The sequence below is a fragment of the Enhydra lutris genome, unplaced genomic scaffold, assembly GCF_002288905.1.
Source record: "Enhydra lutris kenyoni isolate GAN:26980312 unplaced genomic scaffold, ASM228890v2 scaffoldscaffold80, whole genome shotgun sequence".
In the NCBI taxonomy this organism is placed as follows: domain Eukaryota; kingdom Metazoa; phylum Chordata; class Mammalia; order Carnivora; family Mustelidae; genus Enhydra; species Enhydra lutris.
This window is the reverse complement of record NW_019154164.1, coordinates 3,593,411-3,606,828: the sequence shown is the minus strand read 5'-3', so window position 1 is coordinate 3,606,828 and position 13,418 is coordinate 3,593,411. Positions and strand designations below refer to the sequence as shown.

Below are 13,418 nucleotides of genomic sequence, written 5' to 3'. Positions count from 1 at the left end.
AGTGCTAGAATTTTCTTTCTTTTTTTCTTTTTTTAAAGATTTTATTTGTTGCAGTTAGAGAGCACACGCGTGAGAGAGCAAGTATGGGCAGGGGTGAGGGGCAGAGAAACAGGCTCCCAGCTGAGCAGGGAGCCCGATGCGTGGCTCCATCCCAGAACCCATGGGATCAAGCGAAGGCAGCTGTTTAACCGATTGAGCCACCCATGCACCCCTAGTATTTTCTTTTCATCATTATCATCATCATTTCTTCCCCTCCACTTTATCTTTTTGGGGGCCTCTTGTGTTAGATGTTGGCCATCCAGTAGTGATCCTCTGATTTTCTTACTTTTTTTCTCTTCAATCTTGTCCGTTCTGTGAGTTCCTCAACTCTAAATTCTTTCTGCTGCTTTTTCTTTTATTTTTCAATTTAAATACAGCAAAATGAGCATTTTTCTTGTATAGTTCTATAAAACTTGACAAACGTATAATTGTGTAACCACTTCCACAATGAAGATAAAAATTACTTACATCACCCCCATACATCCCCTTTCTTCCAACCCTTTGTAGTCAACCTTTTCCTACAATCCTGGCCACTGGTAGCAACTGATCTGTTTTACTCTTCTTCCAGTTTGTCATAAATGTAGTCATATAGTATGTAGCCTTTTGAATCTTCACTGAATACAATTCCTTTGAGATTCATGTATGTTCTTTTGTGTATTTATATCTCATTTTTTTATTACTGAGGTGTATTCTGTTGTATGGATGTGCCAGTTCATTTACCAATTGAAGGATGTTTGAATTGTTTCCAGTTGGGGGGGTCATGAATATGAATAAAGCTGCTATAAACGTTCATGCACAGGTTTTTGTGTGAGCTGAAGTTTTCATTTCTTTTGGGTAGATAACTAGAAGTGGGATTGCTGGGTTATGTGGGCAACTCTGTTTATAGACACTACTAAACAAATTTTTTTGGAGTGGCTGTACTATTTTATTCATACCAGCAACATGTGAGAGTTCCAGTTGCTCCGAGTCCTTGGCAACACTTGTTATTACAAGTTTTTTTTTTTAAATGTAGTCATTCTAAATGTATGTTATGGTATCTAATTAAAGATATACAGATGGCCAATAGATACAGGAAAGGTTTTCAGCATTGTTAGTCATCAAGAAAATGCAAAACAAAACCACAATGAGGTACCATTTGATACCCGCTAGGATGGCTATAGTCAAGAGATGGACAGTAATTATGGACAGGATGTAGCAAAATGGGAACCCTCATATACTACTGATGAGATTGTAAAATGGTGCAGCTACTGTGGAAGATAGTCTTGTCAGTTGCTCAGATAGTTAAACATAGATCCAGCAACTCCATTCCTAGGTATTATCCAAAAGAATAGAAACCTGTCCAAACAAAAATTTGCACATGAATGTTTATAACAGCATTTGTCATAAAAAGCCAAAAAGTGGGAACGACTTAAATGTCTACTAATTGATGAATGGGTAAATAAAATATAGTTTAATTGTAGGATTGAATTATTGATACATGCTACAACAACATGGGTGAACCTTTTTTAATTCTGTTTTCAGTGCAAAAAGGTGGCTTTATTTAAGTACAGGGAGAGGACCCATTGGCAGAAAGAGTTGCCCATGGGTGAACCTTTAAAGCCTGCTAAATGAAAGAAGCTAGCTACACAGGACCATATATTGTATGATTGCATTTATTGAAATGTCTAGAATAGGCAAGTATAGAGAGACAGAACATTGATGGTTACCTGGAGTTGATGGGCATGGGGGATTAGATATTGGTGGTTATGGGGTTTGGTTTCATTTGAATGTAATGAGAATATTCTGAAATTGATTTCCAATGGGTACCAGCTCTGTAAATGTACTAAAAATTATTGAAATGTATCGCTTTGAATTGTATATGAACTAAAAAGCTGTTAAAAATCACCACTTTTAAGTGCTTAATAATTTTTTTTTTTAAAGATTTTATTTATTTATTTGACAGACAGAGATCACAGGTAGGCAGAGAGGCAAGGCAGAGAGATGAAGGGAAGCAGGCTCCCTGCCAAGCAGAGAGCCCGATGTGGGGCTCGATCCCAGGACCCTGGGATCATGACCTGAGCTGAAGGCAGAGGCTTTAACCCACTGAGCCACCCAGGCGCCCCAAGTGCTTAATAATTTTTTTAAGATTTTATTTATTTATTTGACAGAGATCACAAGTAGGCAGAGAGGCAGGCAGAGAGAAGGAAGCAGGCTCCCTGCTGAGCAGAGAGCCCGGATGTGGGGCTTGATCACAGGACCCTGGGATCATGACCTGAGCCAAAGGCAGAGGCTTTCACCCACTGAACCACCCAGGTGCCCCGAGTGCTTAATAATTTTTAGTGAATATATAGAAACGTGCAAACATCACAGTTTTAGAACATTTTTTATCACCAAAAATGATACTTGGTGCTTGTTTGCAGTTAATATGTATTCATACCCCAACCCCAGGCAGCTATCTATCTCTTAATCTGCTTTCTATCTCTGAAGATTTGCCTTTTTGGTATATTTCATTTAAATGGAATCTTCCATCTTTTGGAATCAAACTCCTTTTGGACCTAGATTCTTTTACTTAGGTTTCAGTTTCTCCACATCCTTGTTGACACTTGTTACTGTCTGTATTTATTATAGCCATTCTAGTCGGTATGTATTGATATTTCACCTTTCTAATGACTAGTGAAGTTGAACATCTTTTTAGTTGATTAGCCATTCCTATATCTTTGGTAAAATGTGTAGTCAAATCATTTAGGCATTTTTTTAGTTGTGTTTTTTAAAACTATTTTTTAATTTTTTATACAAAGCTTTTAATCAGGCCTGGGTGGCTCAGTCAGTTAAGCAGCTGCCTCCATCTGAGGTCATGATCCCAGGGACCTGGGATCAAGTCCCATATCTGTCTCCCTGGTCAGCAGGGAGTCTACTTCTCCCTCCCCCACCATGCTCTGTCTCTCAAATAAATCTTTAAAAAGAACCTTTTAGTCAGATGTGGGCTATATTAATATTTCCTTCCAGTTTATGGCTTGCATTTTCATTTTCTAACAGTGCCATTTGCAGAGTGAAAGTTGTTTTTTAAATAAAGTCCAATTACCCATTTTATTTTTATTATTATCATATCTAAGAACTCTTTGCCTAACTCAAGGTCTTGAAGATTTTTCTCCTATGCTTTCTTCCAAAGTTTTGAAATTTTGGTCTACATTTAGGCCTTTGATCTATTTTAATTATAGTATAAGATGTGAAGTATAGGGCAAAGGTAATTTTTTATGTGTGAATGCGATTGTACAGCACCATTTGATGAAAATACTGTCTTTTCTCTGTTGTACTGCTCTTGAACCTTTGTCAGTAATCCATTAACCATATTTGTGTTGGTTTTTCTGTCTCTTTTCTCTATTTTTCTGTCTTCTGTTTCTTTCCTCTTTTTGTCTCTGACTTTTGTTTCCTGTTCTTTCTTGTATTACTTTTCTCATTCTTTTTTCCTCTTCCAGTTTTCCCTTTTATTTCCTTCATCAAAATGAAGTACGTGGATTAGTATTTAAGTTTTATGTAGCTTATTTTTAGTTTCAGTAGCAATAAATTTGAAGAATTGGCATTTCTTATCTCAAAAAAACTGCCAAAAATGAGTTAACCTTTTCATTATAACCTTTAATTTTTCTCAGTGAATTTGTGGCCTTAGAAAAAGATGGTGATCCCTCTTCCCAAACCATGTTTCAGGACTTTTTCAAAAGGCATAATTTCCCTGGTGTTCTGGTTTCTTTTTAAGAAAAGGTAATTTCAAATTAATATGCTAAAGGAAGTCAAGATTATCTTTTATTTTTTACCGTGCTTTTATTTCATTCCTAAATTATTAGATTATTGATCCTTTTCTAATAGGCAGGGCAGTCATGATAACTACTGGATTCACAGATACAAGAAAAACAGTTTTCAAAGCAGGTTAATTTTGCCATCTTCTCCAAAGCCATCTTTTGATCTGTTTCAACACTTAAGTAAGAAAGGAACTTGCTTTTGGCATTTAAATAAGAAGGAGGCCATTGACAGTGGCATCAAGTAATGCAAGTGATCAGTCCTGTTTTTGAACCTTAAAAATACAGCTGTATTTTCTTTGGCTTTCTTAGAATCCAGAGTAGTTTTTCCAGAAAATTGTCCTAATAATACATGGAAATATTATCATGTTCAACACCTCTAATGCTGTGCCACAGCATTTTAAATGCAGTCTGTTAGAAAGTTAGTGGGTAAGACATTTTCTTTTATGCTGCTTCAGTTTAAACTTTAATTTTTTCCAGTTTTTAAGAAACACTTCTTGCATTTTCTCTTTTTGTTAATGCTATACAATAATTTGGGGATATTAGTTAAGAATTGTATCTGTTTCCTAGTATAGTTAATGCATTTAGTTTCTGTGATCCTAGCAGAGGGTTATTATTATCTAGGAGAACCAAATGAAATTACTTAAAACCCTGTACTTGAAATACCCGGAAAACTGTTTTGGCACTTTATTTTGAACTGTGATCTTTGTCCCTATAGATCAAGGATGCCCCGGGCCCTGGACTTTTTTAGTTTTTGGAGATGTTAATACAGAAGTTTACTAGTTAATTAGGTTTATAATTTTTTTTTCTCTCATCTCCATTGAGGGGAGCAGGGAACTTGGGCAGAGACTGTAGTTGAAAATTTGCAGCAGAAATTTTAAAGCGATATAATGTGGGCCAGGCTGCATCATATACACCTGAGTCTTGTTGCAGTTCTGTTGGAGCCTCCTGCAGCAGTTGCCCTGAGTTAAGCTGCAAGCTCAGCTTCTTTTTTGGTCCCAAAGCTCAGCTGCTTGTGCATATTTCTCTCAACCTTGGGCTGATTGCGTTAATACCATCCTTCCCCAGCAAGGTAGCTCCCCAAGTGCCTTCTCCCATGTCTTCTCAAGTCCAGTTCTCTATTCCTAGGAGCATCGGCTCTTCCTCTTCTTTTCACAGGATCCCGACTTGTCCTGGGCAAGCCAGCCCTTTGCTTCTGCTCCTGAGAAGTGCCAAGATTCTGCAGTGCTGACTCCAACTGCCTTCTCATCCCTAGACTTTGGGCTGCTTTCCGGATACCTGCATAAGCAAGCCCTTGTCACTGCTACCCATTTCTACCTGCATCCTGCTTTTTCTTTCTTGCCACATTTGTGTTCCTTTTTCCCCCTCCCCACCTCCACCTCTGCCAAAATGCATAAAGGATGGAAAAAGTACTGCGGCCAGAAGTCTCTGAATGAGGCATCAATGGATGAATATTTAGGCAGCTTAGGGCTGTTTCGAAAGCTGACTGCCAAGGATGCCTCTTGCCTCTTTCGGGCTATTTCGGAGCAGGTAAAAGGAAAACAAATATATCTTCCCTATACTGAGTTTTCAGGGTTTGACATGTGGCATGGTACTGGAGCTAGAAGGCCTGTAGTACACGAAAAGAAAAAAATTCCCTTTTCTCTTTCCTAGTAAAGACAGATGTCCAGGCATGCCTGCCACTTAGTAGCTTGGTGTATGCCTTTGTTGATGAGCCCAAATATATTGCTTTGCCTTTGCTGTCTTTTTCTATTTTTTAAATGCCAGTTTAGAATATAAGAATGGAATTATAGAAAACTGAAATGAATCTTGATCCTTTAGAAGCAGCCCCTACTTTTCTAAATTTAGTGCCTAAGGAAAGATTTATAGGTTATGCCCATAAGAACTAGAAGAAAGGGTGGGGGTGGTAAGACAACCATTCTCTCCCAACCCCACTAAAGGTGGCAAAAAGATTTTAGAAATGTTAGGACTTAATTTTCCAATTTCCTACATATGTTGAATAAGGGGGACTTAGTGCCCAGTTCATCGTTTTAATTTAAAAGCTATTTCCAATGACTGTTGACAGCTGGTCTTTCTCTTCTTTTTAGTTGTTTTGCAGCCAGGTCCATCATTTGCAAATCAGGAAGGCTTGTGTCTCATATATGAGAGAAAACCAACATACTTTTGAGTCTGTAAGTAGAATACATAACCTAAGGTAGAGATGTTAGTAGAGTGTGTAGCAAATGGGAAGTGAATTTTGAGCCATCTACATAATGAAAATTATGTCATGCAATCTCCTCTCAGTGGCAAATATTTAATTTTCAGCTGCCTTCCCCCTAGCTAGCATGCTTCTGGACTACCTCCAGAATTCGATTGTTCTGTACTCTAATCATAAAGTTAAAAAACAATTCATCTGTATCCTTCCCACTCTCTACTCTCCCACTCTCTACTCCCCATATACCCTCCATAATCTTGCAAGCCCTAAAAAGTTACATTTTGACTACGGTTCTGTATTATCCATACCACTGTTTTCTGGAACAAGTAGTCATAGTTCACAGAAGGTTTGGCTATGTTTATGTTTTTAAATGTGTATTCCCAAGTATGTATAAATGGGAAAACCCCTCTGTACTCTTAATTCTGTACACAATAATCACTCAATATGAAGAATCTTAAAAAACCCAATTATAAGAAAACAAATTAGGTTCTAAACATTTATCTTTATGTGACAAACTGGTAATTGGTGCTCTGCCACTAATGATTGGCTTTAAAACAACTTGTAGAAGACATCTTTGAATATTTTGAACTATTTGAATTCTTGTTAACAGAATGAGGTTTTATCAAGATCTGATTTGTAGTGTGCCCTTTTGTGTGGCTTAAAAAAAAGACATTCTTAGCCCTTCCAGTACTATTTGTTTTTTTTTCTGACTGTATATTCTGGGTATTTGCCTGCTGTTCGAGGTTTACTCTTAATTTTCTCAACAGATTTCAGTGAATTTTAAAACTTTGTGAAGGCTTCTTGACTTTAAAGCTTATTACCTAGGAGTTGATTACAGTCTTTACTACATCTGGGGAAAGGATTATTCATGAAATTACTTCAAATGCAAGACCATGGTGTAAAACAGTGCATCTCAAGTATTTTTGTGCATACAAATCACCTGGGGACCTTGTTAAAGTGCAGATTCTGATTCAGTAGGTCTGAGCTGGGGCCCAAGATTTCTGCATTTTAACAAAGCTCCCAAGTGATGCTTGCCTTGTTCATGATCGAGTAATAGTAACCACATTTTGAGTAACAAAGATTTGTGTCAAATTTTAAAACTTTGATGGATAAATCTCAAAATAATTATGCCAAAGAAGGTAGACCCTCCCTCAAAGTACATACTGTATGATTTCATTTTTATAAAACTCTAGAAGAATGCAAGCCGGTTTCTAGTGATAGAAAGTAGATCAGTGGTTGCGTGGCGGTCAGTCAGTGGAGTTACAGAGGGATACGAGGAAACTTAAGGGGGTGATGGATCTATTCACTGTCACAATTGTCATGATGGTTTCTTGGGTGCATACATATGTCGAAATGTATTTGTGCCGTTTAAATATGAGCAGCTTGCTCTATGCCAGTTATACCTCAGGCTGTTTGAAAGGGTATTAAGAAAAATTTAAAAAACTTTTATCTAGTGATATATGTACATGGAAATAGACATATATTCTGTTACCCAGGTTTAATTTTATTTTTATTGAGGTATATTTTACACACAATAAAATTAACCATTTTAAGTTCAGCACTTTCAGTTTTGGCAATATATAGTCATGCAACTGCCACTGCAATAAAGATACAGAAGATTTCTGTTACCCTAAGAAGTTCGCTTGTGCCCTGGGCTTTTCTGAAACTAATAAAATTCCCTTTAAAGTTCATCAGTCTAGCTTTGCAAATGCATGTCTCATCAGATTTAAAATCCTTGAAATTATTGGGCTTGCATGATTTATGAAAATTGTCAAGTTAACTTAAATTGGCATTTCAAAAGAAACTCAAAGGTGTTATATTTGATGAAATGCACTCGTATCTGGATAAGCCAGGACCATTTCCTAAAATAATTTTACAGTCTAGCCTTTCTCCACTCAACTTTTATGTATGTGCAAATCTTCTTGAGGTGCTGTGCAGAATATTAATTTAATACCATAATTATTGAGCTGAATAAAAACCCATTGGAGGATAATATTGCAGAATATAATCAGATTTTTAGTAATGCTATGTATTTGGTTAAGTCAAGTTTGTTTTATTTTTGAAGTATGTGGAGGGATCTTTTGAGAAATACCTGGAACGGTTGGGAGATCCCAAGGTAAGATCAAATATGGGGGTTTAATCTTTTCAGAGTATTTGGAATAGTAAATCTAAATATTCATTCAGTGGTGTCGCTTTAGCTAGACGCAACCTATATTCTTAAGTGGCCAGCTGTGTTGAATCAAATAGTTCTTGCAAAAGTTTAGAGGCTGGCAATTGATCTGTTGTTTTGTGTTGAATATTGAGAATTGTGTGTCAACAATTTTATCATCCATAAACTGTTTGCAAACAGGACAAGCCTAAGCCTTTTCACTTTAATGGGGGAGGAGGGATAGTAATTAATGTTACAAGGAGGTCGTTATTTTTTTATTCTAAAGTTCCCCTGATTTGTATTAATTCTTTTATCTAGAAGTAAGCTCTATAAACACATATTTAATTAAAAATAATTTATATGACTAATTCCATAGTTCTGGACTTAGCATTTACTAAGTACCCTGCTAACTTCATATTCCTATCATTAATTCCATTTTCATTGTGCCTTTTAAATCTCTTATATTAACTGTCCTTGTTACTTAATAGCTAACTGAGAAGGTCTTTAGGACTCCTTTTTTCAGAATAAGTTTATGTTAATGAATAACAATATTCCCAAACCTCAAAGCAAGTTATAGTGTGTTCTACAAATTCTTCATCTAAAACAGTGCTAAGCATCTAAAATAACAAATATTGAACTTGCAGAAACTTTTATATCATAGCTACAGAGTGTTTTTAAAACATTTATGTACTGTTTATGTTTAGGAAAGTGCTGGCCAGCTGGAAATAAGAGCTCTTTCTCTAATTTATAAGTAAGTTAAATCTGTTTTTTAAAGACTGAGTGTATATGTGATTGTGTGTAAAGTTTCTATTCAAGTCTCTCTGGGATTTGGGAAATTTGGGTTTAATGTAATGATATGTAGAATGAAGAGGTCTAAGCACAGTTAATTGGTGTTAATTTTTAGGTGGAGAGCCTCTAGCATTTGTGTCCATTTGAATGAAATAAAGGACTTTAAGAACTGCTGGTGTTCCTATAGGAAATCAGAATGTGTTTCTTAGAATTCTTGTGTATTTAACTTCATGCCTCTTGCATGTGACCTCACTGGGGCAATATAGCTTCTAAGAGGGTAGAAATTGGTTCTTCAAGACAAAAAGATATTAGATACTGCAATGCTTTGTGGGCATTCAAAGGGTTACAGTACCTAAACAGATACACAGTCTATCTGTGGTATTAAAATTTCAGAAGGAAATTATGAAAAGAAGACTCTTTAAGGACATAATAATTGAACATTTTGAGAAACATTGCTCCATCACTTTGGTCTTTAAAACTGCAAAAGTCGGGGTGCCTGGTTGGCTCGGTAATTGAGCATCTGCCTTCGGCTCAGGTCACGATCCCAGGGTCCTGGGATTGACCCCTGCATTGGGCTTCCTGCTTGGCCTGAAGCCTGCTTCTCCCTCTCACACTCCCCCTGCTTGTGTTCCTTCTCTGTCTCTCTCTCTCTGTCAAATAAATAAAATCTTTTTAAAAAATAGCAGAAATGGCTTTCTGGAAGCTGTGCAGTTTTGAAAAATAGTTTTATAATGTAGGTTAGAGGCTCATGGGAATCTTATTCATTTGAAGAAGTTGATTTCTATACGTAAGACTCCTTCATGATTTTTAGGATAGTGAGCTGGCATATGCGGTAGAGTCCAAACCCTCTCATTATGGTACTCATTCAAGTTAGTGTTTTGCAGCCTGCTCATTTCTCACTAAATCCATCAAGAAGTCATATAGAAGAGGCGTTGGGTAGGTAGCTAATCAGTTGGTTTTAAGTCAAGGGCCAGCTTTTATTTTTTTATATTTGTTTTTTAAGATTTTATTTATTTGACAGAGATCACAAGTAGGCAGAGAGGCAGGCAGAGAGAGAGGAGGAAGCAGGTTCCCTGCTGAGCAGAGAGCCTGACACGGGGCTCGATCCCAGAACCCTGGGATCATGACCTGAGCGGAAGGCAGAGGCTTTAATCCACTGAGCCACCCAGGCGCCCCAAGGGCCAGCTTTTAAATTGACCTTCTTTCTGTTTATGTATTGCCCTCGAGCTAAGAATTTTTATAAAAAGTTTTAAAATAGTTAAATCAAAAGTAGAATAATGTTTCATGGCATGTGAAAATTATATGAAACTCATTTCAGTGTCCATAAGTAAATTTTTATTGGAACAGTCATGTGTACTTGTTTATCATGATCTGTGGCTGCTTTCATGCTACAAAGTCAGAGTAAACCATTGGCCTACAGAAGCTGAAATGCTTATTATCTGATCTTATACCAAGTAAAATTTGCCGGCCAGTGCTTTAAATAAGTGGGAGCCCCCAACACTCAACAAACATGCATACAGTTGGTAGTCTATCTTCTTTACTCCTCCTTTCCCCAAATTAAGGTTCATTTTTTAAAAGATTTTATTTATTTATTTGACAGAGATCACAAGTAGGCAGAGAGGCAGTCAGAGAGTGGGGTGGGGGTTGGAAACAGGTTCCCTGCTGAGCAGAGAGCCCTATGCAGAGCTCAATCCCAGGACCCTGAGATCATGACCTGAGCTGAAGGCAGAGGCTTAACCCACTGAACCACCCAGCCACCCCCCATTAAGGTTCATTTTAAAAATCCATAGAAATTTAGTGGCAGTTAGTGGTCTACTTTGAATTAACATTATTTAGCCTCTTAAACATTTGATTATTTTGTATGAATAAGGTGGACACTTTAAAAGCCCAAATACTTGTTCTTATAACTATCTCTGCATATATTAAATTATCTCTATTCAACCACTTATATTCTCTTCCCGTGTAGTCGGGATTTCATTCTTTATCGCTATCCTGGAAAGCCTCCAACTTACGTCACAGATAATGGCTATGAAGACAAGGTAAGAAGATGAGTGAATGTTTACTAAAATAAAAGAAATAGATGCTGCTGGCTTATCAAAATAGTGAGAAATGATCCTTTGTTACCAAATTAATGGGGAAAAAAGCATAGTCTAAATGCCAAGCTTCTCTACCGCCAGCCTTTTCCTCTCCATTCTCTGTTAGCCATCCTCTGAACAGACCTGATCTTACCACTCCTGAGATCGGTTAAACCCCCCCAAAAAAAGCCTACCCAAACCCTAATTGGCTTCTTGTTGACTAGAAGGTAAGGTTCAAACTCAGAAGTTAGGCATTTAGTGTCCCCTAAGGGGTCCCAAACTCTCTTTTCATCTTCACTGTCCTACAACCTTGTATACCATGATTTCAGATAGTCCAATAAGTATAACTTTTTTTTCTTTTCCTTTAAAAGTTTATAAAAAGTTATAAAAAGTATAGCTTTTTTTTTCTTTTCTTTTCCTTTGTATCTCAAATGTTAATTCCTTTGAAACTTTCCTAACTCCTCTGGAGTTATTTCCTCTGTGTTCCTCTAGCATCTCCCAAGTAATTACAGTATTTATCACACTGTATTTGTTTTCATGTCTGTTCTCATTATTCTGAAAGTTTCTTGAGTGCAGGACAGTGTGCTATTACTGGCTAGTAAGGTACTTGGAAAATAATAGGAGGTTGTTTTGTTGGGTGAGCACTCTTGGCAGTTAAATAGATTGTTCTTCAGCATATAATTTTTCTTCCAAAAAGCTTTTAAGAAAAGCCTTTTATCCCAATTATTTGATTAGTGAGTATAGACTATACAGTAATTGCATTTTGCAAGTCTTGTTTCACACCATGGACCATAATTGAGGCAACGTTTTGATGATAGTAGGACAAGACTAGACACTGGGAGAACTGTTAGGATATTAAAGTAATCTAGACAAAAGACCTGAACCAGGCAAGTGGCATTAGGAATAGAGTAGAATGCAAGAGATAACTTAGAAAATAAGTATAAATTGGGGCACCTTGTTTTATTAGTGGTACTGCCGTCTAATTTGTTTGGCAACATTAAGCTCTTGTAGTGTACCAGGCAGCAAACTGGGCTTTGGGGACTCCAAAATGAAAACAATATACCTGTTCTCTAAGGGCCTCACGGACTGTGAAGGCAGACATGCAAATAGTTAATTTTACAGTGAAGTGATAAGTGTTAAAATAGAAGTATGTACGAAGAGCATAGAAGAAAAAGTCCTTTGCTCTGCTTCAGAGAGTTTAGAAAGTTTCATGGTGGTAGAGGTATCTAAATGGAATATCAAACAATGGATCCAACAAGTATGAAGGGCAGTCTATTCAGAGGACTTCTGCAAAGACATGGAAGCAGCAGACGCTTTCGGACTCCAGTAGTTGGGTGGGGGAGAGGCCAATGGTGTGAAGATAGGCTAGAGTTACATAATGAGCAGTCCATTCCAAGAATTTAGCTTTTTGGAATAGTTTGTTTTCTCCCCAATATTTTGTTATAAAGATTTAACAAAATACAGAAAAGCTAAAAAAATTTTATAATGAGCATTCTAATTCCCACCTTTTTAGTATCCTTATTTTTTCACTTTTCTATCCATTCATCAGTCCATCTTAATTTTTGGTGTATTTTGGAGTAAATTTCAGACATTCTGTATAATTGCTCCTAAACACTCATTCAAAGTTTTTAAGCAAGGGTGTGACATAATCAAAATTCTTTGAAGAAGGAGGAGTGGTAGCTTTTGTTATTTTAGCAATTATATACAGCATTGCCAGAGAGGAGATCTAGACATTTAGATCTTTATCAGGACTCTAAGCCTGCACTTCAGTTTTTTTCCCTGACATTTTATTCTGTCAAAATTTTCATACAGAGAAAAATTAAAAGACTTGTGTAGTGAGCATCCATAATCCCTATCACCTAGTTCCTACAATTATATAGCTCCATTTTTAAGTGAGTCCTGTATATTTTACAGAGATATTATTTGAGCTAACTAAGGGGAAAACCTTACCCATTGGGAACCATAAGAATACAAATTAGAGTGTTTGCAGCCATGAGAATATCATGTATAATTCTAATCTGTACATGCACACAAATATAATACCGGTAGTTGGGCATTTGCATGTACAGGATAGTGTATATATGTATGATTTGCAAGTGTATAAAGTATGTTTGTTTATCTTGAAATTTAATTATGAAAAAGCCATTTGGCAGCAGGGTACTTGTGTGACACCTTGCTTTCTCTAAAACTTGGTTACTGTATCTCAGTTCAGGCTTCTAAGGATTTATATCTGAATTATTTGAGTTTTCAAAAATGACTTCATTAAAAGCAGTAAATATTATTGACTTAACTTTGCATTTTACATAGTTATTCAGTATCAAAGTGAATACCATTGGAAGGTAGCCATCCATCTTCACTTATCCTCTTTATCTAGAAAGAATAGATGTACTTCTATTAAAAAC

The 13,418-nt window shown here is 36.6% G+C and overlaps 1 protein-coding gene across 1 annotated transcript in view; it reads left to right on the top strand.

Annotated features, from left to right (window-relative positions):
• LOC111160985 (ALG13, UDP-N-acetylglucosaminyltransferase subunit) overlaps nt 1-13,418 on the top strand; it is a 67,729-nt gene that overhangs the window by 16,853 nt on the left and 37,458 nt on the right. Inside the window, 6 exon segments of the mRNA XM_022524402.1 lie at nt 4,968-4,993; nt 4,996-5,339; nt 5,897-5,980; nt 8,069-8,119; nt 8,857-8,903; nt 10,908-10,980. Of these exon segments, the coding sequence (XP_022380110.1) occupies nt 4,968-4,993; nt 4,996-5,339; nt 5,897-5,980; nt 8,069-8,119; nt 8,857-8,903; nt 10,908-10,980 (625 nt within the window).